A 23568-nucleotide genomic window follows, 5' to 3' on the forward strand; every position below is an offset into this window, starting at 1 on the left:
CGCTCCCGCTCCCCTTTGTTCGCGGCGCTGATGGCGGCCGGGCCGGGCAGCGGCCCCGGGGCGCCCAGCGAGGCGGAGGCAGCGCACCTCTGCCGCAGCCTGGAGGTGGGCACCGTCATGACCCTCTTCTACTCTAAAAAGTCGCAGCGACCCGAACGGAAAACTTTCCAGGTGAAGCTGGAGACGCGGCAGGTCACCTGGAGCCGCGGCTCCGAGAAGATCGAGGGAGCCGGTGAGTGCCGGGGAGGGGGGCGGCGGTACGGGGACGGCCGGGAAACCCGGGCAGGAAGGGGAGGAAAAGGGCTCCGGATCCCTCGGGGCGATGGGTGCGGGGCGGCCCCGGCCGGAGCCGTCCCGGGGAGCCGCCGTTCGCCGGCTCGGAGAGCGGCGCGAGCCTCGGTGGGGAGGAGGAAGGTGTAAAAAAAAAAATATATATATAAAAAAATAAATAAACCCCAGCCTCTCTGGGCCCGGCGTCAGCTCGGGGTGGCGGAGAAGGGGTCAGGTTTCCCTGGCCGGGGCCGCCTCCGGCCGCACGGTAACCGGCTGCGGCGGGGGATGCGCGGGCCGGGTACCGCCATGGCCGCCCCCACCCCCAGCGCCGCCTCCCAACTTTCGGCATCCCTCTTCGGCATCAAACTTCCCCTGGGACAAACTAGGTGCCTTTTCCCGGGCGGTACCTTGGCTAACAGCACCTAAAAGCCGTAGGGAGCCTCAAAAGGAGGCAGCATTAGTTTGAGCCCTTTGGGGGTTGCGTCTTGGAGCAACAGATGAGAAGAAAGGGCAAAAAGCAGAAAAAGCAACCCAAAATATTGCGCTGTAAGCCCCCGCTCTTCCCTTGTCCCCTTTGCGCATCTGCCCAAGGACGATGGCACAGGGTCAGGTGGAGCACGGTCAGCGTAGGGCCGGGTCCTGCACACCCTCTTTGCAGCGGTGGGTGCAGTTACGGGCAGAGCAGCCCGCTGGCTTCGGTTTCCCGCGCGTGATGTGGACTTCTAGCACGAGGAGGGCAGGGGAAAAGATGCGTAAGAAATGTGAGTGGAAAACCACAAAGATGGGTGGGAAGGGGGAGAGGGTAGGGAGGCCCCGCACTGGGAAACTTTTAACCTCGGCGTTGGTTTCCTAGGTTACTGCTGTTTCTCTTAAATTACCTTTCCCGCCCCCACGCACACCAGCACGAGGACAGTGTCTCTGCTCGATGCTGGAGGCGAGGAAGAGGGGACACGCACGAAGGCCGATGTGACGTAAGTCCTGGCGCTGGCCTTGGTGCGGCGGCACGTTAGTACCAGCCTTCCCCGCGTTGAGGGGTGCGACTGGGGCGCAGCGAGGCCGTGGAGGGGTTGTCGTCTCTCCTGGCAAGTGCTGCTGGCCCAGGGTGGAAAGGTTGGATGCTTTTAGTATCGCGAAAGGGCTCCGATCAAGAAAGGAGATGGTGATGATGGTCGTGTCTCTGCGGCATGATCGCAGAATGCTGGTGTTTCCAGTTTGGGGCTTTGGTTTGCCTTAAGGCCCTTGGAGTCCTCTAGCTTCTGCCCAGCGGCATCTCTAGGCAGATCTGGAAGGAGCCCTGGGCTCCATTAGCATCACCAAGACGTGAAGCTCCCCTCTACCTTTCCCAGGGTAGTTTGTAGGAGCTCTGAGGTGGTGGGAAAGGGAGGAGAGGCAGCCCTGGGTTCAAGTTGTTCTTAAACTAAGGCAAAGCGCCTATCTGTTTTGCTGGTGAGGTGCTGGCTTCTGGCAGTGTCTACAGACCATGTGGGTCCATGGCCCATAGTGGGACAGAGGTCCCCACCGATGTCTATGCGGGCGATTGTTCCTGTGGGCAGACCTAAGCATGTGCTGCAGCTCTTGTAAGGCTGGGACCTTAACTTCAGGGAAATTTAGAGAACTTTAACTTCTGTACCAGAATTGTGGTAGTAATGATGATGATAATGTTGTGGCTGCAAGGACTTCTTGTGCTGTGCGGACAGCCAAGAGCAGATCAGTAAAAGCAGAGAACGTGTCCCAGGGACCGAGATGATCAAATTATAAAAATAAGAAAATCTATAGGTTTCTAGCAAAAGAAAAGCAAGAGTTGGGGAACACGGGACAGCCAGTTCCCTCATGTTCCTTTAAATGTCACAGTGGAAAATTATTTGGGGCTCTTCTGCTGCGCCGCAGGTGAGTTGGCTGGCTGGTGGCCATGGGCTCTGGGTTCCCCAGCATGTGCCTCCCCAACATGTGTGATGTTACTGCAGTGCGTGCAACCCTCCCGAGAGGCAAGATGGGCCATGCTGGAGAGAGAGGATGTGAGCCTGAAGAGCTGCCATATCTTTAGCCCCATCTCTCTGATGCTGGATGCTTTCCCCATGGTCTCCTCTCTGCACCCGAGCATCTCACCCTGTCCTCAGTCCCCTCTTCTGGTGTCACCCGTCACCCTGAGCAGCACCCATTCTCTCGCCCTTCTCCCTTCTCAGGGCTGCGAAGTAGAGCTTTGCTTTAACACTTCCTGGACAGAAGCGTGGGAGCTCCAGGTGGAAATATCTGCTTGTGTACACAAATAGTGACGGCATATCTAAGCAGGCGAGGCAAAGCCATGCGATCAATGGCCAGCAATACTAGATTGTTGGCCAACTTCCCTATTTTTATCTGGATGTGCTTTCTAGGTGGAAAAAGGATGCCTGGGAAAACCCAGGTGTGTGACAGCTCCGCTTCATGTGGCAAATACACTGATGTATTCCTCTTCTGCCTCATCCCCTCCTTGAAGGCCAGCCTTTACTTGCACAGAGTTCACATGGCTGTGGTAGGAACCAGAGGGGGAAGTGATCTGGAGTCAAGCTAATCACTTTCAGTGCAGGGTAATTTTAACCATGAGCAATGGCTGACCCAGTTCTCCCCATGAAGACAAGCCATGCTGGTGTGGGGAGTGGGAGGTTGGGGCTGGCAGGAAGACTGGGGTTTGCTTTTTGTGGTGGTACTGGTTTGGCCCTAACTTGCAATATGAGTGAGGCCATAAGCAGAGGAGAGCAGCCAGCTGTCAGGAGGCGAGATGTTCCATCACGTGGAACGGCATCTCTACCGGACAATATCTGGGGGTCTACAGGTCAAAGACTGCTCTGTTCATGAGTTGGTAATGAATGTTCTTGTATTTCTTGAGATACGGAGACCAGCAAGGAGCTTCAGAACCCCCTGGACAGAAGTTAGTTGCCTAAGTAGGAATGATCCTGGGTTTTTATCCATTTCAGAACAGGTGGGTATCCATAGTATATCACATACGGAGGTCTCGGACTCATGGCACATTTGTATAGATGGCCATGTCTTGGAGAGATATCTGTCTCCATGAACACCACCCTAGCATGGAGGATCTGTGCTTCTTTCTCTGTACCTGGAGGATTTTGCAGAAACGAGATGTGTATTTGTCCCAAGGAGGGGTGGGCAGCGCTGGGTGACCTGACCCTGTTGGGTAGAGCACAGCCCCTGTGGCTGCAGCTCGGGAAGCCTCCTGCTGTGTGGTAGGCAGTGCACGAGGGGACAGAGGCTCAGCTGGCTCTTCTCCAGGTCACCTCAGGCATGTGGGCTAAAGCTGTGGTGTGCTGGGAGGAGAGGGCTTCTGGGCACAGTTGCAGTCATCATTCCTTGGCATGGTGCTGCTCGTTTCAGAGCTTCGACATCACTGTGGGTGGTGTCATGGAGCTGCTGCCTCCCCAGGATCTGTGGGTGCTTGTCAGTACTTCAGATCTTCTCTGAACTCTGGGTGGTTGCAATAGTCAACCAGTTGTTTGCCTTCACCTTCATGAGAAGCTACATTTTGGTGGTGCTTGGCTTTCTGGTGTATGCTGACCTGGAGCTTACTGGGGAGCAGAACCTGAGCAGGCTTCAGGTCACCCCACCGCTGGAGAGGAGCACGCCTGGAGGAAAGTCCAGGGAAACCCCCATCCTCCATGCCTTTGATGCCTCAGCAGCGGTGTGTCGTCAGTCTGACAGCTTCTCCCTGACCGAACGGGTGTGTGGCTGCCAGCTCCAGTGGCCACGCTGCTTGTGCTCAGAGGTGATGGGACATCTTTTATTTCAAGTTACTTACTGAAGCGAGCGGGATCTGAGCTAGGCTCTGGAAGGAGCTTTTGGCACGTAAGGACAAAGCCCTTAGTGTTGAACAGCGCTTTTAACAATGGTGAGATTGGACCGGAGGGATGCTGACTGGGGAGTAGCTTGTGTCTGATGGGTTGGGTGGCATCTCCAGACATGCTATAGATGCAGAGGCAACCAGCCAGCCTTGTTGGCCACTGTCAAACTGCCTAGCCTTGCCTTCGTGCTGCCCGTGAGCTGGGAGGTGTTGGGGTCGTGGTACATTGGTGCTGAAAGGAGGGGGGAGCCCTTGCCGGTGTGACAGCCCTCTTCTTCGTCCCCTTGCTTTGTGACCCTTGTGTAGCTCTTTGTGAGCGTTGCATAAAGAGTGACCTTGTGTGTTAATTGTCAGCGTGTGTGTCCCCCACTCCTCCCCTCCGTGAGCAGCTCTGACTCAGCAGCGGGCAGAGCAGGGGCTCCAGCCAGCTGGGCTCCCAGATGAAGAACCTCTTCTGTTGGAAGGGACCCATCTTCCGCTCTTTGTTAAGCTCTTCAGCTCGCTCCAAAGCGCCGTGGCTCTCGATGAGCAGAATCAGCTGAGGAACGGGGAAGAGAGGGCAAACTTGTCTGTGCGGGAAGCCTTTTGCTTTGAAAAGCGGTCACCTCTTTCTCCTGTACTTTTTCAAAACTGAAACTGTGCAAAGTGCAAGCCTGGTTTGTGCAAAAAAAGGTCTTTTTTTTCTTTTTTTTTTTTCAATTAATAGTTTTTATCCAAAAGGGTTTCAGCCAGCTCTAATTACCAATGCCTTGCTTTCTTGCTAATCAACTCTGCAGAGGGCCTGGCTGTTACGATGGGAAGAGCTCTAATAGTTTTCTATTCTTTTTGTTAATCACCCAAAGCAAAGTAGAGCTAATCCCTCGAGTCAGTTGTCTTTTATGCATTTTTTTTATTTTTTTAAACTTCCTGTGTTACGTAATTCTTTTTTTAATATAAAAGGGTCTTGCATTCAAAACTTCACATGCTGGGGGGTTATAGGCCAGCTTCTAATTGATCTGTTTGCCTTGAAACACATCAGAAAATTCAGAGAGTTTGTTCAGAGAGCGAGCTGAAAATTTGGAGCAGATGTTTGTTTTATAGGGGAGAGGGAGGGGGGGGAACACCTCGAAAAAACCCTGGTTGCATTCTTGCTTTCAGTGAAATGAGCTCAGTCCCGTGGAGGTGGAGAAAAGCCATCGCCTATGCAAAAGAAAAGGCAGGAACTGTAAAATATGAGTACAAAGTGACTCTGAAGAGTGGCTTGTACTCGCCTCATCCTTTCCAACTACCTGCCTCTTTTGTTAGTCCACTGAGGCATGGCTTTTTTTTTTCTTTTGAGGCCATCTGAATAAGCTGAGGGGCTTGGAGCTCTTGAGAAGTGAGCAAGCCAGAAATGGATTTCAAAGATAAACAAACTTCAGAGTTGGATCTTCTGGGGGTGCAGGGTGGCTCCTGCAGCGGCAGGTCCCCCTCCTGCTCCACCACCCCATAGGAGCAGGATGCGTTCCCTCGCAGCGGGCGAGGGCTGGGAGGGTGGGAGCTCGCTCCTGAGGTGCCTTGGAAGGTGAGAGCATGGCTTGTGACAGTCGTAATGGTTAAAACTTCCCCTGCTGAAGCTCCGCTGTGGGAGTTTCCTTGAGTGAAGGGTTTTTTGTGTCATTACCAGTCCCCTTCCTGCTTGCTAGGATATTTGTGTTAAACTGGGGAAAGCAAACAAGCTCTATTCTGCCTTCACCTCCAAACTGAAACAGCTTCTTTCCCTCGCTTTACATCCCTTTGTCATCTCTGTTCTCTTCTCAGCAGCATCTTCCAGGAGGAGTGGGTTAGAAGACCTCAATGTCTTCTAAGACCCGTCATAAATTACCTCCTCCCTCGGCATCTCAAAAGCTTCTCTGCAACCAAGAGAGCAGCTAGAGGTTAGCTAGCTGGGAGACCTGTGCTCCACTGTGGTACCTGCACCCATATTGTCCATCCATCTGGTTCCTTTGTTTGCCACGTAGAAGGTATTGGCTTACAAGTTTTAAGCCCACTAATTTAAACATACTGGAGAGGTTTTGTGTAGTGTCGGACCGATTACTTCTCACCTACACCGAGGGCCTGAGCGCTCCAGGTTTTTCAGGGCAGAAGCGATGCGGCTTGGCTTTCTCCCTGCCTGCAGGCAGCCGTGTTGGCTGGACACCATCTGTGGTGAGAGGAACATCTGAGTAAGCTGGATCTGAACATCTGGCTTTGCAAAGGAGCACCTCACATGCTCGCTGCCGTCACCTCCCATCTCCGGGGGCAGCTTTTTCATGGGATTTCATACAGGACTTTTAACCCATCTCTGAGCTGAGCCAGCAGTCACCCAACCCAATCTGTGATCTTTTTACTGCTCTTTGTTTTAGCTCCCTTGCCTGCACAGCGGGGGTAGTCATTCTTATCGGTGAAGCCTTTGCTCAGCTCCATTATCTAATCACAGTGGCGTGCACTGCGAACATCCCGAAGATGTGCCGGCTGTTAGCGATGCCCGTTGCCTGGCCCTGGGCGAAGCAGGCGTGTGACCTTCTGCATATCTTGCAGATTGCAGATGGAGGCTCGCCTGCAGTCTCAGCAGGAGTCTGGGGGGGAGTCGATGCTAAAGTCCCCATCCCTGAGCAGTGCTAAGGTCCCCATCCCCAAGTGTTGCGTGTGGTAGAGCAGGCTTGACCATCAAGTTGCCCCAGGGGTGCAGGCTTCATTTAGTTTTTGTGATGCTGGGAACTCAGGCACTGCTCTTTGGCTGGGGCCTTCCCCTCCAGAGAGTGCTGGGACTGTTGTGTCCCTTGGGAAGTGACCCAAGTGACACCACTGCACTGTGATGGGCAGTCTGGCCAGGATGTAAAATTTGCCAACGATTGGGATGGAGCAGGAGCTCTGTGATTACAAGTGCTCGGTTGAGAATGCCTTTCAGTTTTGGCTACATCACACAAGCTTCTGCTTGTGTCCTGCCCTGACCAGCTGCAGCAGCTCAGCCCATGGATAGTAACTTCTGAAGCTGCTGGAAGTGGAGCACATTTGATTGTGTGTCCATCTCCTCTGTCTCTGCCAGAGTGGGATCCTGCTGGGGTCAGCGTTGCAAACAGTTTGCACTGAGCATCTCATCCAGGCCATGAAACTGGCTGGCAGGAGCTGTGAGACTTCTTCCAGATCAGCCTGCTGTCGAGCATGGTGATTGCCAGTCCTGCATGGCTGTAGAAATGCAGCAGGACCACACCGTTGGTGGGCCATAGTTACTTAGATGAAGGGGTCAACAGTGATAGTCTCTGCTTAATGGCAGGTCAGCCAAAAGCTGGGCTGGTGGTTTGGGTTTGGAGGTGTGTGACAGTGCTTCTCAGAGCCAGGTGGCCTGGCTGGGGCTGCAGCGAGCCCCTTGTGCTGTGACCCCATTCCCAAACTGTTGCAGGTTCGGTAGGACCTGGTGTAAAGCACAGGATGAAGGAAGGGTGCAGGGAGTCCAGGAAGAGCTCGCAGCATGTGGTGAGGAGGTGTGGGGCTTCGATCACAAAACCCCTCTGCAGCTCTGAGTTTAAACTGCAGGCTGAACGTTGTTATGCAATAAAAGGAAATGTCTGAAGTCAGTGGAGAAGACTTTTTCTTTTCTAGTGTGCTCTGAGGTTTAAGGGCAGTAGAAGTCAGAAATCAGTGAGGCTTTAAATTTTGAAGTCGTTACGATGCTTTTGAAAAGTTACTCCCCACATCCTCCCTTCTTCCCCTTGGCCAAACAAGCTTGGAGAGCAGATGGTGGACGATGACGCTGAAATAGAGCGACTGGAAGCATGCCTATCTAGGGAAGGGTAAAAGAAGCAACGTTAGTGTGTTCAACAGATACCTGCAGCTGTATGGAAAAAATGGTTTGGTATCTGACAGCCAGGGATGCTCACAGAAAGCTGCGACTGTCCCAGCAAACACGTACCTGTGAGGCTTGTCGGCTCACTTGGTCGTGATGTTTGCTGCTGCTGGAGCTCTCCTGCCAATATCACGTATGGGATCAGTTTAATATCTAGCACATCCTCTGTGCAATGACTGTATCCTGCCGTGCACGGGGGTGGGTGATCTCATGGCTTTTCCTCCGCTCCGACGTCCCTGCTCATCTGTTCCACCGAGCATGATTTCTCTGCCGGAGGTGTTACATCAGGCAGCAGTGGGAGGGTGTCTCCCAGACCTGGGAGAGCCCTCAGGAGGGGGACACGGTGACAACGGCCGTTTCTGAAGGGACTCTGCAGTGCGGGGGAAAACTTTCCTTTGAAATGGTTTTAATCTTTTAAGTTTTGAGGATTTTTGTTGCACAAAGAGCTGTTTTACGTGGGAAAAGCTTTTTGACATTGATTCAAATGAGAAACTTCCTCATTTCTGAGAATTTTCTGCCTTTCTGAAGATCCCCCAGTACTTGTTGCTGCTGGCAGGGCTGTCTGCTTCTGCCCAACGGCTGTGCTGGGCTCGTCCCTCCTGTCTCAGCTCTCCTTATCTCTGGGCACCTTGCTGCCTCTTAATATATCCCCGTCGCATATCAAACACCTTGATATATCAGATGGCAGGAAGACATATGATTGTGGAGCACTGTGAGCACCCAAAAGGCCAAGGGCTGTCGTCTCTAGCAGAAGCTGGCAACTCTAAATCTGTAGAAGTCAGCAGAGCTTTACGATGCTGACAGCCCATACTCTGAAAGTCTCTGTGATTTTCAAACTGCTTTTCAGCTTCATCTCTGCTGCCTGTGTGGTCTGGTGGCTCTTCAGCTCGATTTGGAGCTGGGGGTGTAGAATTGGGCTGGCTGGAGAGCTGTGGAAAGCCTTCCAGAATCTGGAACAGACCTCTCCCTTGCTTTCCTCTGCAGCTCCTACCTTCTGTTTGCAAACACTTGTGGTTCTGAGGTTTTGGTCAATCCTGTCTTCTTGTGCTGTTAATACGGTGCCCCAAGGCACACCTGGCCACCCGCAGGCAGGCAAACCCACATTGTTGTTTTAAAATTGGCCCGGCAAAGGTCGGGGTCCAGCACGTGAGCTTCCGTGAATGGGATGCTTTGCTGAGCTGACTTTGTCCGCTGGCCTTGAGGATGAAATGGCTAACAGCCACAGCAGAAGGGGCAGGACTGTGCCTTACGGGTTGTTTTTATTCCCCAACCCATTACAAATGCATTTATTTTCTTTTTCTTTTTTTTTTTTTTTCCCTGCCTTGACACGTGAAATCATCACGCCCAGAGCTCTGCTGCCTCGTGTTTGCAGCTCAGCCTCTCTGCTCACCCCCGTACGAGGGTGCGTGCAGGACTGCTGCCTTCCCACAGATGTGGTCACTGCTGCCTTTCCACCCGTGGCCCTTGGGGGAGTGACCCACAGAGTGAAATGTCCTCAGGGATAGAGGCTGCCTTGGATTGCCTTTTCCCTCTAACTTCAAAATCCATCACCGAGGAGTTGGATGCACGGTCACCATGCTGCGGTCCATCCCACTGTGCTGCTGGGATCACGGCATCTGGAGGGATGGGTGCAGAAGGGCCACTGCGCTCTCGCTGGCATACAGCGATGCTGTGGCTGCTCTGCTGCCTCCTGACACCGTGAGCTGCTCTGTCTCTGCTGGGGCTTCCCTGACTTGCACCTTGCTCCTCTCCTAGCAGGCTTGTGCTGTGCGGGGCCGCATCCTGCTCCATTTGAGCATCTATCCGTACTAGGGCTGGACAGGCCAGCATTGAAAATCATCGCTGAGAGGGAACGTCAAGGAAGGCTGTCCCGGCAGGCTGTGTGCCCCGCGGGGACGCTGAGTAGAGCAGCTGCTTGAGAGTCTTTTTCCTGTTTACTTGCTCCCAGAAGTGCCGGGTGATGTTATGATTAAATGACAACCCTCCTGCATGTGCCGGTGCATCTTTCATCCATCTCTCCTCCTCACCCTCTCCCGCGGGTGTCTCCACACATGCGGTCCCCAGCCTGTAAGCCAGGTCAGATAACTGGGGTGGCTGTGGGCAGGGGCTCAGCAGTGTCAGGAGCACAGGATGTCCCAGAGGACTTTAACCCCCTTGGCATCCTGCCCTGTAAATCTGCACCCCATAAATCTGCTTTCCAGCTGGTGGAGAGGTGGGGTAGGGGTTGGCTCGGTTTGTTTGCCGAGCGTTCAGGCACTGCCTGACGTGGTCCTTCTCAGCGCGAGTGAAGGGCAAGGCTCTTGTGCTTCTGGGCTGCACCAGAGCAGAAGCAGAGAGCCTGCTGCCTCGTCTCTCCAAGCTGCCATGCTTTGGTACCCCTGCTCACACGTTATGGTACCTCTGCGAGCGCCTGTCCTGCAGGCATCACTCATCCACCTCTGGTTCCTCTGGCCAAGATCCTGGGGTATTTTGGATACCACCCCCTCCTTTGAGCCTGCAGTCCTTGTCCTGCCAATCCTTGCCAGCTCTCAGGCCTCTTCAACTTCAGAGGACCAAAAAGCTGTCCCAGGTCCCAGAGCAGACCCTGAGTGGTGCTGGGCTCCCCAGGCTTGCTGGGCAGCAGGGAGTTGGCTCTGCTGGGACACAACTTGGCTCTAAGTCTCAGCAAAGCAGCAGAAATGGTTTTATCTTTTGGGTTTTTTTCCTCTAGTATGTCATTTAATGCCTTGTGTCAGCCTGGTCTTGCTGCTGGTTGGAGTATGGTCCTTGTAATCCCCAACAGCTCAGGCTCTGGGCCTGTTATGAAAAGGCCTAGAGATAAGAGCATGAAATTTTGGAGCATTGGCACATGAGGTTTTGTATGAACCATGGAGCAGGTCGGTGTGCAAGCAGGAGGAGGTCTCAAGTTCTGAGGACCAAACAAATCCTGGGTAAGGTCATTAAGGAAAAAACAAAGGAAAAAGTGGTAGAGGAGCCTGGTGTGAAGACCATCACCAAGAGCTCCTGCTTCTCCCACGTAAACTGAAGATAATGTCTCCTGCTAGGGCAGTGCGTGGCTTAAGTAGTATCTGCTCAGTGCCTGGGGAACTTCGGTTGGATGATGCTGTAAGAAGATGCCATTGACTGGTTATCAACCATACACTTGCCTTGGTGATGGAAGGTGAAGCCAGCACCGTCAGTGGTCCTATTGTGGTTAGTGCAGATAGAGCAAAACTGGTGAAAAGGGAAGAGGAGATTCATTGTTGCCATTTTTAACCACTTTGGGACAGAGCAGGTTTGATTTTTCCAGCAGCTGCTCTGGTAACTCCGTCTGCCTCTTTCTCTGGTTCATGGCACGGTGGGTGGAAAGGACTCACGTGGAGAGTCTGAGGAGGAGGTGACACGAGAAAGTGCCTCAGCTACTCCCTGCACTATCGGTGGAGACGGTACAGCCCTCTGGGGCCCCTCCCACAGATAATGGCACACAGGCAGATCTAGGGGAGGGCACACATCTGGAAATCACATCTGTGCTTTAGTGAATACTCAGTCCTTGCTGTCTCAAAAGAGCTTTTGAGTTGAGCATGGCAGGGGGAGAGGTCAGGCTGTTGTGGTGACCTCAAATGGCTCAGCAGCAGATGGGATCTTTATCCTGTTCTTCTCTTCCCAGCTTTACCCTGACACTGAAGAGCTCAAGTCCTGGCAGGGACAGGAACAAGCCATCTCCCTGCTGCCCATTGAATGGCCTGGCCAGCAGTCATCTTTGCTGTTAAATTGCTGTCACGGAAACTTGATTGCATCGGCTGGTGGGATGGGTGAAAACTGAGTCATGGCATCTGAATGTCACCGGCATTTGCTGCCAGTGTGACAGATCTTTTCTGTCCTTCAGTTTTCACTCCTGTACTGTCCTGGGGACAGTGTGTGGTCACTCTTGTCTCCATTTGCTTTGTGGTGGGGCATTACTCCCCAGGCATGAAAGAAGCAAGAAGGCATCTATGTTGGGTGCAGAAATCCCCAAAGACTTCCAAGGAGAGCTTACTGCTGTTGGACACCCAGGTCCCCAGATCCACCTCTGCCAGGGCTTGCTCATCGTCCCTGCCAAGCTCCCGGCTGTCAGGCTGTAAGCTGGTAAGCTGTGCCTTCGACTGCCTTGTGCACTCAGGAACCTCTGGATTGCCATGTCTGCCCTTCTTTCTTGCTTGTTTTTTGCCAATCTGCTTGGTCCCATCCGCTTCCCCACTCAGGCAGTGCTGGCAGTGAGTAGGAGTCCTCCAGCTGGCTGAGAGTCCGGGGACTTCAGTGACCCTGTAATCTCAAGGAGAGGGATGTGGGGAAGTTGCACAGAAGTGCTCCCTGTTGGGCCCTTTGACAGGAGATACCTGCCCAGGGAGCAGCTTCCTTGAGCGTCTCACCCCCTTCCATGCCGAGACACAGGGCTGTGTTGGGTGCCCCCATCGATCCATCCCTGCCCTCTGCAGTACCTCTCAGATCTCCTTACTGCTGCGCATCTGCCTGGGAGGGAGGGAGAGCGGGAGAGGCAGGCTGGAGGAGCTGTGCTCGCAGACCTTCAGCTTCCCCCATCCTCCCACCGCTTTATTATGCTTCTGTAAGGTCATTACATTTCTCGCTCAGGCAGGGCTGAGGGGGATGGAGCCCTTGATGCCACACAGGAAAAAGGTCACCTTGGGGGTGGCTTACAGAGCCATCCCTAGGCAGACTGTCTGTCCAGAAGCACCGGTGCTGAGCTTCCCCTTTCCATTTGAGTCAGTGGAAGCTTGAGCCTCTCAAACAGACCAGGCTGATGACTTAAGGGTAGCTCCGTTGGCTGCCGCCAGCCTTAATTCATCTGGGGAAGGGACACCAACTTCTTCAGAGCAGCATCTGTGCAAGCAGAAACCGGGGCTTTACCCTAGTGGGAGTAGCTCTGCTTGTATTTGGGGTGGAAATGTGTTCCCATGTCCTGTGTAGTGAAGGTGCAATAAGTCCAGGGCTGTCATGGGTGCCAGCCTTGCAGATTAGAGTAGATATGACCAGCAGCCCTGGGTGCCCAGCCTGGGGTTTGGTAGAATCCAGAAATCCTGGTACAAAACCCTACAACTTCACACAGACAAAATTTCCGTGGAGGACAAGAGGGAGCACCGAAGCCTCCCGGGAGAGGGATCGCTGGGGCTCTCGCCTGGTGTTTGCCATCTAGTTGCCTGTCTCCCCACCACTACCCTCACAGGGCTACGCTGTAGGGACAGGGTGAGGTGTCATTCCCTCCCTTGGGATTGCTGGTGTCCAGCAAGGGGAATGTTTGTGCTTCCCAGACCCAGTGCTGTGCTGGGTGAATTCTGCATCATGAACTGTGACTCTGCTTTCATACTTTGCAGACTATTCATGCTGCTTGGAGTTCACCCCTCCTCATAGCAGCTGTCCTAAAGTTGGGTGCCCGCGCCCTACTGTAGACAGATAAGATAACCTCTAAGAGAGACCCCAAACTGCAAAGTGTTGGATGGTAGGAGGGTATCTGGGGGGAGATATCAAATGGGCTCGCTCTGTTCTTCACTATTCCCGCAGTGTTCCCTGCTGGCCACCCCAGAGAAGAGGCATGGGCCAGATGTGCTCTCTCCAGTTGTTGTGGAAGAGATGTGTCTTCTAAGAAGTTTCTTCCCACCTACCTTGTATGCTTGTGTAGGGTTGGACTGAAATGCCCATCCCTCCTTGGGCTGTGAAGGGAGCCCCAGTGACCAGCTTGTAATGGGATGCTCCATTTCCACTGACTTGGGTGAAAGCTTGGTGGGGACTGGGAGAGTCAGCGGGAGCATAGCATCCCATACAAGAAGTTCATCTGCTCAGGGAGGAGAGCCTGGCTGCAGGACTGGGCCAACACTTCCTTTTTGCATCCAGCAAGCCCCCCGTGTGCCCTGCAAACACGCCTGCCAAAGGCCCTGCTGGCATCAAAACAGCCTGAGGGGAGACAGCAGCCGGGAGAGTGGAGAGCTGGTCCCTCTGGGAGGGTGGGTCCCTGTAATAACCCTGCTAATTAACTGCTGGCCATTAGCTGATATTGGGTAGGAGACATCCCCCAATGCATCCTGCCCCATTTCTCCCAAGCCTCTCTTCCTCCCTCTCCCTGTTGGAGAGGTGTTAGCTGTGGGTGCCCGGAGGCAGGGCTGCTCGTGGGATGTAGAAGGATTTCGGGACTGGGGGACTCCTGGTGCTTCTTCAGAGGTTTAGGCGGTGACTGCAACAAGTGACAGTATCTCAGCATCAGTGTCCCACCCCTGCTCTTTTGCTTTACCTGCTGTTGTGGTTTCTTGTCTGGCTCTGGGATGGACATACCGGTGTGGCATTTGTAGCAGGTGCTCTGGGCTCATGTGGGCTCTGGGCTCTGGGCTCCCCCGGTGACATGCTCTCTCTGTCCCCACAGCTCCAGGGGTACAACCAAGGGGGCTGTGCAGCGGAGGCTGGGGAATGAGCTGGAGTGCTTTGCCCAAGGTCATGCAGCCCACCTGGGGTAGAGGTGGGTCCAGTGCCACCTTCTCAGCTGCGGTGGTGACAGATGCGGTGGCAGTGCTGGCAGGGAGGTGGCTCAGGCCAGCTGGGTCTGAGTGTGAAGTTGTCCCTGGGACGCTGAGACCAGCAGGGTGGAAACTGCCAGCCTTTACGTCCCCCGGCTGGGCTGGGCTGTGGGCAGAGGCTGTGAGATAACAGCATCCTGCTTCACTCACTTGGGGGATCAGCTTTGGTTTTTTAACTTACGTTTTCTTGCAGCTGAGAGTAAGCGGGAGAGATGTGCTGACGATACAGGACAGGCAGCTGCCAGCCTACGGCTATCTCTGCTTCTAGCACTGGGAGGGTGTTCGTGAGCTCTTGAAGGCCACCTGTGTGAGGCTAAAGCTGGTGGAGCAGCAGGGTCTGGGTCAGCCTGGGGAGAAGCCCACAGTGCCCTGTAGGAGCAGGGTGACGTCTGGGCAGAACCTTTGCCTCTCTGCTCCAGCCCGTAGCGTGGGTGGGTGGGATGGAGGAGGGAAGGGCGGTTCCTCGCATCCTCTCCTCTGACCCGCAGAGTGATGCAGCTGCGTAGCATCTCCTAATCTCCCTGCGCATCTCCTCTAGTTTCCTCTGCAGTTGATAAGGATTTGGGGGGGGGGGACAGGGGAGGGAGGAACTGGAGCTCAGAAGCCGCAGGACACGTGGCCCAGGGGTGCAGCGGAGGCAGCGGCAGCCGGAGGCACGGGCAGGAAACACCGGTGCCCACACAGCAGCTGCGCAAAGCAGCCGGCGCGTCCCTGCGTGCCCTGCGTGGGCTGCCCGGTGTGCGCTGCCGGCACCTGGGCAGAGGTGTTGGCTCCCAGGGCGGCATTTAAGCTCTCTGCCAAACCCTCCTGCTCGACGCTGATTGACGGAGATCGTTGAGAGGTGAGCCAGGATCTGAGCTGGGATCCAGGCTAGTCCCAGTCATCCTGGCTAAGGGGAGCTCCCTGTTGTCCCATCTCCAGCCCACTGAGCTATTTTTTTTTCCCAGCATCTTCCCTCCCAAGGTGCTTTCTGGTGCAGTTGTTGCTGCTTCTGGGGTAGAGCTAATGTAACAGTTGCTTCATAGCAAAATGCAGTGGCTCAGAGCAAAAATTGCTGTTTGCTGATACAGGTAGCAGTTGAGATGAAGCAATTTGCTGGAGCAACCCGAGACACAACTGAGCTGAGTCTGGAGGGGAAAATAGCTTTACCTGCATCTTTTCCTGAGGCAGGAGAGGTACCTGCATGTTGCAGCAACAAGAGCAGTAGGACCCGATGGTCCCCTGAGCGCTAGGGTGGCTGTGTCCCTCCCTGGGACAGTAGTTAAAAGGGCAGCATGGCCAGTTTTAGTTCACAGAGGATGAGGGATTCACTGGGGCACAGGGCACTGCTGGTTTGGTGTTTATGTTGGCCTCTACGGATGCCTCAGCCTCCTGCCCTCCAAAAAATTAGTAAGGTCAAATTAGAGGCCTCAGCTGGTTTCTTGTTGTCCTGTCTGGATGGATAAGCCATCTGTTAATGGCATGGGATTGTCCTTCGGAAACCTGATAGCTGATGCACAGCAATGCTGATGGCAGGCGCAGCAGTGAGCATGGCTGGGAGGAGGATGCAGTAACCTCATCGCTGCGTCTCTGTGCAGAGATATTTAATTCACCATTACACTGTCTGCCTTAGTCTCCTCTATTAAGGGAAGCTTGTGCGGTTGAGAGGTTGAGCTATCATCACTCTGAAAACCTATACTAATGAGAGACTCACAGCTTTTCCCTCTGAAATATGTTTTTAATAGGTTGGGGTTACTACTTTGCTTCTTGCGGAGGGGATATAAAGTGGAGGACCCCACTTTTTTGCATTATTATGAATGCAGTGTGCCTTTTGTAAGAGCCGCCTTAATTTTTGCAGTCCAGCCAAATTCAAGCTCAGATAGTTACTGTCTGTCTGATTCCTCCAGCATCCCCGATGGACGCAGGGATGGATCCATGCGTGGACGAAAGCCGGGCTCGCCCGGAGCTTTGCAGGCAGAAGGGGCTTGATAAACAGTAAAGGGCAGGCAACGGGGCTCCAGACTGCGAGGTGCTGAAGGCTCTGGCCCCTGTCCAGCAAAGCACTTAGCACACGCTTGACTGTTCCCCTGAAATCATTGGGGATTTTTGGTTGGATTTTTTTTTTTTTTTTTTTTTTCCTGAGCGGTGTTGGGTTGCAGTCAGCAAATCCGAAGCATTGAGTGGGTGCGGAGCAGCCCCGGGCTGGGCAGGATTGCTCGTGGAGTGATAAACCAGCTGGTGAACACCAGCACGAGAAGGTTGGCTGCGGTCCTCCTCCAGACTCCTGCAGCTCCTGATATCTAGTGCTGGCCTGAATGTCCATTTCAGGGGGCTTCCACTGAAATGTTAAGAGGGAGATGGCGCTACTTTATTCTCCGTGCTGTTGCATAATAGATTTCTCTTATTTTTACCCACATGCGCATATATAAGTTGTGTCTTTTTTTTCTTCTTTCTGCCTCGGTAGCTTTTCCCTGGGGGCCTGACTGGCCAGCGCCCCTTGCAGTGATGGGAAAGCTGGGGATGACCACAGGATTGTGCTCAGTGGGATCCACAATGTTAAATAGCAGGAAGGCTTTTTTTTTTTTTTTTTTAAACTCTTTTCCGTTGCCAGAGTGAGTAGCCTGGAGGCTTTGCTGCTGCTCCGGGGCAGGATCAGTCTGTGTCAGCCAGCTAAGGTCGAGCTGGGCTGGGAGTGACCATGTGGCTGTCACTGCACCGTTTGTCCCCAAGGAGACACGCTGCACCGAGTGATGCTTGTTGAGGCAGTTTTATTAGAGGCTGTCCCTGATAAATCCATCCTGGAAGGTAATCTGGGCTAAACACTCTTTTTGTCAGCTTTTTTTTTTTTTGTTTAATTTAATCAGTTTTACATCTTTCCAAAAATCCTGTGGAGGTGGAGATTTTGCAATCCTTGGAGCCCGTTCCAGGGTGTCTTTATCCTTACACGTTACAACACCCTATCCATCAGCGGTTAAACGAGGCTTGGATGAAGTTTCGGTTTTAAATGACTTTAAGGGTGGATCTGGTTTTCATGTAACCAGAGGGTAATTTGGGGTTTTGTTTTGTTTTTTTTTTTCTTAAATGGTGCGGGGGGTGGATCTGGGGTCAGCTTTTTCTTTCTGATGCAACCCACTCCTGCTGAAGGGAAGGCTCTTTGCCCAGAAATGTGACCATGTCTTTTTTTTTTTTTTTTAAGTGCTGGGAAAGTGGAGGGCCAGACCTTTCTGCTAGTGGTAGGCTGGGGGGAAGTCTGGGAGGTGTGACGGGCACAACCTGTTTGCACGGCCACAGCACGGCTCAGCTTGCAACGTGGAACCATGTGAGGAGCTTAGAGCATCTCCGGGCTGGATGGGCTTTGCTGCCTCCTTCCCAGAGCCTCTCCTGGCTGCTGCCTGCACGCCCGCCCGGGAGGGCTGGAGGATGGCCAGCGTGCTCCAGGCCTCCCGTCTCATCCGCTGCTCATCTCTCCCTGCTTGCTGCTGGTCCCTGCTCTGAGACATCTCAGCCCTGCCAGACTGCAGCGGGGTGTATGTTCCAGCAGAGAGCTTCCCTCTACCTCCACCATCTCTGTGGCACCAAGTTCTTCCTCCTCTTGCCACTGTCTGCATGGGATGAAGACCAGTTTCTACCTTCTGCAGTGACTGCTCCTTTCCACAGCATGCTCTGGGAGAGGGTAGCTTGGGGAGGAGGAGATGTGGCCCCACCAGACGCTCATCCCCTAGTCTTTGGCCGCATCCCTGGTAGGTCTTTCCCAGCAAGGACCCAAGGTGCAGACCCACGGTGGGACGTGTGGGCTGCTGTCATGGAGCCCACACCACCTCTCCCCTGGGGAGCTTGCTGGTGCTGGGGGTGGTAGAGCGGTGGTTAGACGTCATTTCCAGCGTGCGCTCTGCAGTTCTCCATTCATTGCACTCATAGGGAACCTCTGCTGCGCTTCCAGCTTGCCTCCACTCGTCTGCCCTCTCCTTTTAAATTTCCAGTCCCTGCTCAAGGCTGGCTGCCAGGTTCCCCTGCCTGCCCGCCTGCCTGCCCTGGGGGGTCCAGGCTCCCCCCACAACCCTCCCTGCAGGTTCGCACAGCCGCAGGGCTCTGCCCGAGTAAACGCAGGCCCTGGCGAGCAGATCCAGGCGTATGGGATCAGCAGCCAACGGCACTTGCTGCAGCAACCGCGATGGGAGCGTGCTGGGGGGGCGATTAAAAGACAAAGGTGGCCCAAGCCTGGGAGGGCAGGGAGGCTGTCGTGGGCGCTGGGTTTCCTGTTTACCCGCAGGAAGGTGGCTGGGGTGTGTGGAGATGGCTGTGTTTGACTTGGGGCTCTTGCACGCTGCAGTGGAAATAGTTACGGGTTGGAGTTCGGTTTATTGTCTGGAATAACGTGCCCGGCCCTGGTGGTGGTGGGGACAGGCGGGAGGATGGGGAGAGTGGCACCCGGGTGTGGGAGAGAGGAGTTAGTGCGAGCCACGGGAGGGCAAGGGGAGATGGGGTTTGTAGGCTCTGCCTCCGTTGCCTGCAGGCCCGCAAGCTGGTCACAAGGTTGCCTGCAGGCTTTCTGCTGGTAGCAAGGCTGAGGTTGAGCAGTGCTCAGCCCAGGCTGCAAAACCCACCCGGAGCAGGTTTTGCACCACTCAGCTGTGCGCTCCTGCGGCAGCGGGCCCCGGCTGGTGCTGTGCAAAGCTGGGGTTACCCCCAGGAGCTGCAGCAACTGGCGGAGCTGACAAGCAAAATCAGCAAGAGGGAACCCTAGCAAGACCTGAGGTGCAGCAAGACGTCTTCATCTCTCCTTCCCCCGTGCACGGTGGCTCCTGGTCCTGTGCTGGCAGAGGGGTGCTGGAGGGAGGACCTGTGGTGGGAGGGAGGCAGGGGTCGGTGCAGGGAAGCAGCGTTTCAGCACTTGCTTGGTCAGGATGGTGGCATTTGCGCTTGCCGCTCTTCCTGCTAAGAGTCATTTCCTTTCATGCTGCAAGGGGGCCGGGAAGGTATTTGAGTCAGTAGAGACAAGCGGGGTTCGAGAGGCTGATCTGCTGCTCTGCGGCAAGAAGAGAGCTGCACAAACCAAATCCTAAACTGCCTTCTCCCCGGCACATGCAGGCATGTTTGGGAGGATGAGAGAGATGAGCAAGCAGCTGCAAGCATGCGTGGGCTGGAGGTTTTTGCCCTGCTGCCTCCAGGTGCATGGTCCTCACTGAGGCTGCCCTTCACCCTAGGAATTCCCTGCGTGCTTCTGTCTTTGATAAGCACCTCACTTGCTCCAGGGCTCTCCCCATTGTGTGGTGGATTTTAGGTATGCAGTTTGTAACAATAGCTCTGTCTTACTACTTACTAACCCACCGGTTCTCCATGCAGCGAGAGGTGAGTGCAGGGCATAGTTAGCATGCTGCGGCATCCCAAAGTAGAGATGGGATGCTTGCAGCGTGATGCAAAGGAAGGCCATTAAAATTTTGTCACCTTCCTTCAGTAGTTACTGCCTGGTAAACTACTATGAAAACCCAACTGCCAGTTCTTTCCCCACTGTGTTGTCAAGCCCTGCATCCTTCAAAGACGGGATTAGTCTTCAGCCCTGCTGTGCATGTCCTGGATGCAAAGACCTTAACTGTGATACAGGTTTTTAAGGGCTAAAATAACATGCTGTGTCACTAAGGATGTGAGCACATGGGCAGGTTACGGCAGGGCGTGCTAATGTTTGAACTTCTAGCCAGCTTATTTCCAAAGGGTAGGTGATGCCTTTGAAAGTCACACCCTTGCTTATTTTAGGGAGCTTGTCTGTCCTCCCTTTGCAGCCCCAGGGAACTGGGTCTGTCTGTGCTCTTGTCCCAAGTTGATGAGCTTTGGAGGGTTATTGCAGTGGTCAGTCTGGATATGTCCCGTGTCAGGCAATGAGCGGGCTGCCATCGTCTCCAGATGCGCACCCATGGTGCTGCACATTGCATCCTGCTGAGAGAGGATCCCACATTCCTCGTGTCAGGTGTACGAGTCCCCCCAGAGTCAAGCCCTATGTCTGGCTTGCCGTGGTGTTCGTTTCAAGTGAGCATCATCTCTCGCGATGCAGTTCAGTGCTTGCTGTCAGCTGCTGCTGTGGGTGAGGAGCAGGTCACATTTCTGTCTAGTTTTAAACTGCAGTAAATTTGAAATGAAAGGTGAGTTGATCCACAGTGAGTGCTGTAAGTGGAGTTTAATTGGGAAGAATTACACACCAGGTTTGCAGTAATCTCCGTCCCGCATTGCTCAGAAGCATCATCTGCTTTGGAAACGTGACTCAGAAATGTTGTTATTTGATTCCCCCGAGCATTTAAGAAACTATTTTTCCAGGAACCAAAGATTCTTGCGTTTGGTGTTTTTTGTTGTGTTTGGGGTTTTTTTTCTTGTTGCTGTTGTTATTTTCTCTTTGGTTTATGGCAATGAGAGTCTTTTCCCAGAATTTCCTCTGGGGAGGGAGGCTGCAAGATGCTCCCTTACCAGCATATCTTCAGGTCCTTCTCCTGGCTTGGCGTTTAATGCTCTGGCATGCTCACAGCTGCCGTTTGCAGAGGCGCACAGCTCCGAGGTAGCTGATTGGAGTTAGCTGCTCCTCTTCTCCATGAGCCACAGCTGAAGCTGCCAGGTTGATGTTGCAGCTGCACCATCAGATTCACCACCCGCATGTGTAGCCAGTCAGGTCTGCCTCCTCGCCAGCCCCAGGCCTGGATTTGTCCCACCATCCACTGCCAAGACCTGCCTGGGTCAGCTCTCGCCACCCTGGGCTGTCCCTTGTGGTCACACTGCTGCCTTACGCTTGGTCACCTTTGGGTTGGCCTACCAGGGACAGCTGCTGAGGTGTGACACCAGCCCTATAGCCTAAGGAATATCCTCAGAACGATGCTGTCCCTGTGCCCCAGAAGCCTGATGTGATGGTGGTGCTGCCTGCCCTGCCAGAGCCATCATCTGGTGGGCACCATCTGGGGGTTTCATTTGACCACGGCTTGGTTGCTTGCCATTCATCTTGCCCTCTTCAGCCATTCCCTGGAGGAAGCATGTTGACATTATGGATGTGCATGAGGATAATAAACATAAGCACAGCTCCCTGGAGTCACCAGCCCCAGCCCTGGCCAGGGTAACACGCTGCCCAACTGAATTACCAGCTTCATGACCCAGGATCCTGCTGTCTCCCATCTGGTGAGAGATGCAACTCACTGAGCTTTCTTCTGCAATCTGGGCTTGCCCCCTGACAATAACCCCCTCTGCCACTGCCACAGGTTCAAAAAGAAGCCTTTTTTTTTTTAAATAAAGCCCATGGGACTCATTTTATGTGTACAGTACAAAACTGTGAGAGGTGGGAGGCCTGAGCTGTTATCCCACCTCCCTCAGCTCTAGCTCTGACCAGCAGCTTGCGTATGTTTAAGTTGTTGATACCAGACCTCCCTGGTGGTGTCTCCGATTCAAATGACCTCCAGAGATTTGGCTGTTTTCATGCTTTTTCTAATGTTTTCTCTCTGGAAGGTCTTTGGCAGTAAGGTGGGGAGGCGGATTCTGCCTGGAAGCATGGTGGGGGTTGCTGCAGTCAAATCTGCTCTAGAGCTGTGGCAGATTCATCACAACTGGATCTCCAGAGTTTGGGCTTGGTTGATCCTTGCACTGTGCTTTCTTTTGTGGCCTTCTGAACACCACCCAGAGGTGATGAACGTTTCAACCCTCTTTGGCTAGGGAAGGACAGAGTTTTCTTGGTGAAGATGGCATGTGTGTGAAGGCAGGGACTGCCCTGGGCATCCTGGTACTGCTCAGAGGAGCTGGGAGGATCCGAACGGGGCAGGGGGGAGATGCTAGAAAATGCAGACATAATTTAGGGTGAAAGTGAGGAGGGGGGAGGCAGGGGCACCATCAAGTTGTTTAAACAAAGAATCAACTCAAGTTTCAGTATCTAACTTGAATTTGCAGAGGAGTGGATCTTAAATCTATGGTGTTAGTAAGTTGTGGTAGCTGCAAACAGGATTTCATCCAGCTGGGCAGGAGGCTGTGCCCTTTTCTACTGTAGAAAAGCTTTCTTTAAAAAAAAAAAAAAAGTTGCTGTCCTGAAAGACAAAAGCAAAAAAGTGCAGTTTGCAGGTGTGTGTTGGGTGGAGGAAGAGGAAAGTGTGAGGTGTGAAGCTAAAGGGCAAAGGAGGTTGCAGTAGCGGTAGCACTGCCCTCTGCTCATCGTGCCTGGGGATTGCCGTGGGTGAGACACCCAACTGTTCTTGGGGGACACAGAGGTGAAAGGGGCAGTGGGGGTGGCTGGGAAGGCTTCCTAGGGAACCGGTAAGAAGGGGCTGTGCTTACAGGCTTGTGTGCATGCACAACCACATGCACGCCGCAAGAGAGATGTGCAAGATAAGCGGTAAGATCTCCGTCCTGCTTTGAAAGGTTGAGGAGCAAGCTGGGGCTCTTGAAGGGCTTGTCAGAGGTGAGAAGTGTGGGCAGCTTCTCAGGGAGGACCTGGCACCTGTGCTGAGGACCAGACTGGCGATGCTGTGCTAGAACTCTGGGTGCCTCTTCAGCCCATGCCATCAGCAGTGGCAGGAGAGGACTGGGAGGCTGCTGTGATGGTCACTTGTTGCCTGAATGCAGTGAGCCCTTCTACAAGACACCATCCCTAGCACCTCCCCACTGTCCTTGGATGTCTGGCAGCTCTCTGCCTGGGCCGGGGCAGCCGTCACATCCTTGCTTTCCAGCATAGCCAGGGAAGCACAGTTTGCTGTTCAGAGCCTGGTACCCCAGTGCCGTAGGCCTGGGTCTACCATCATGTAATGGGTGGTGATCCAGCTCTTCAGATGACTGAAACCACTTTATCCATGCCCTTCCTTCTCTTCCATCTTCATGGGAATTTCAAGCTATTAGCTGAACTCCCCTTTTGTTTTCCCTTTCTCTTAGTGGATATTCGTGAAATCAAAGAGATTCGTCCAGGAAAAAACTCACGTGACTTTGACCGGTACCAGGAGGATCCATGTTTCCGACCGGACCAGTCCCACTGCTTTGTTGTCCTCTATGGCACAGAATTCCGGCTGAAGACCCTCAGCTTGCAAGGTAAAGCATTTGTGGCCCTGGGGCTGTGCCAGGGCAGGGTTGGGCAAGCACTACATCACCACAGGACCCAA

At 53.7% G+C, this 23568-nt stretch overlaps 1 protein-coding gene across 1 annotated transcript in view; it reads left to right on the forward strand.

Moving 5' to 3' along the window:
• Positions 1–30: 30 nt before the first annotated feature.
• Positions 31–23568, forward strand: part of PLCG1 (phospholipase C, gamma 1) — a 49742-nt gene continuing 26204 nt past the window's right edge. The window contains exons 1-2 of the mRNA XM_010584101.1: positions 31–232; positions 23345–23497. Coding sequence (XP_010582403.1) covers positions 31–232; positions 23345–23497 — 355 coding nt within the window. The remainder of the gene's footprint in view (positions 233–23344; positions 23498–23568) is intronic.

The sequence above is a fragment of the Haliaeetus leucocephalus genome, unplaced genomic scaffold (genome assembly GCF_000737465.1).
Source record: "Haliaeetus leucocephalus isolate CR32 unplaced genomic scaffold, Haliaeetus_leucocephalus-4.0 Scaffold933, whole genome shotgun sequence".
NCBI lineage: Eukaryota > Metazoa > Chordata > Aves > Accipitriformes > Accipitridae > Haliaeetus > Haliaeetus leucocephalus.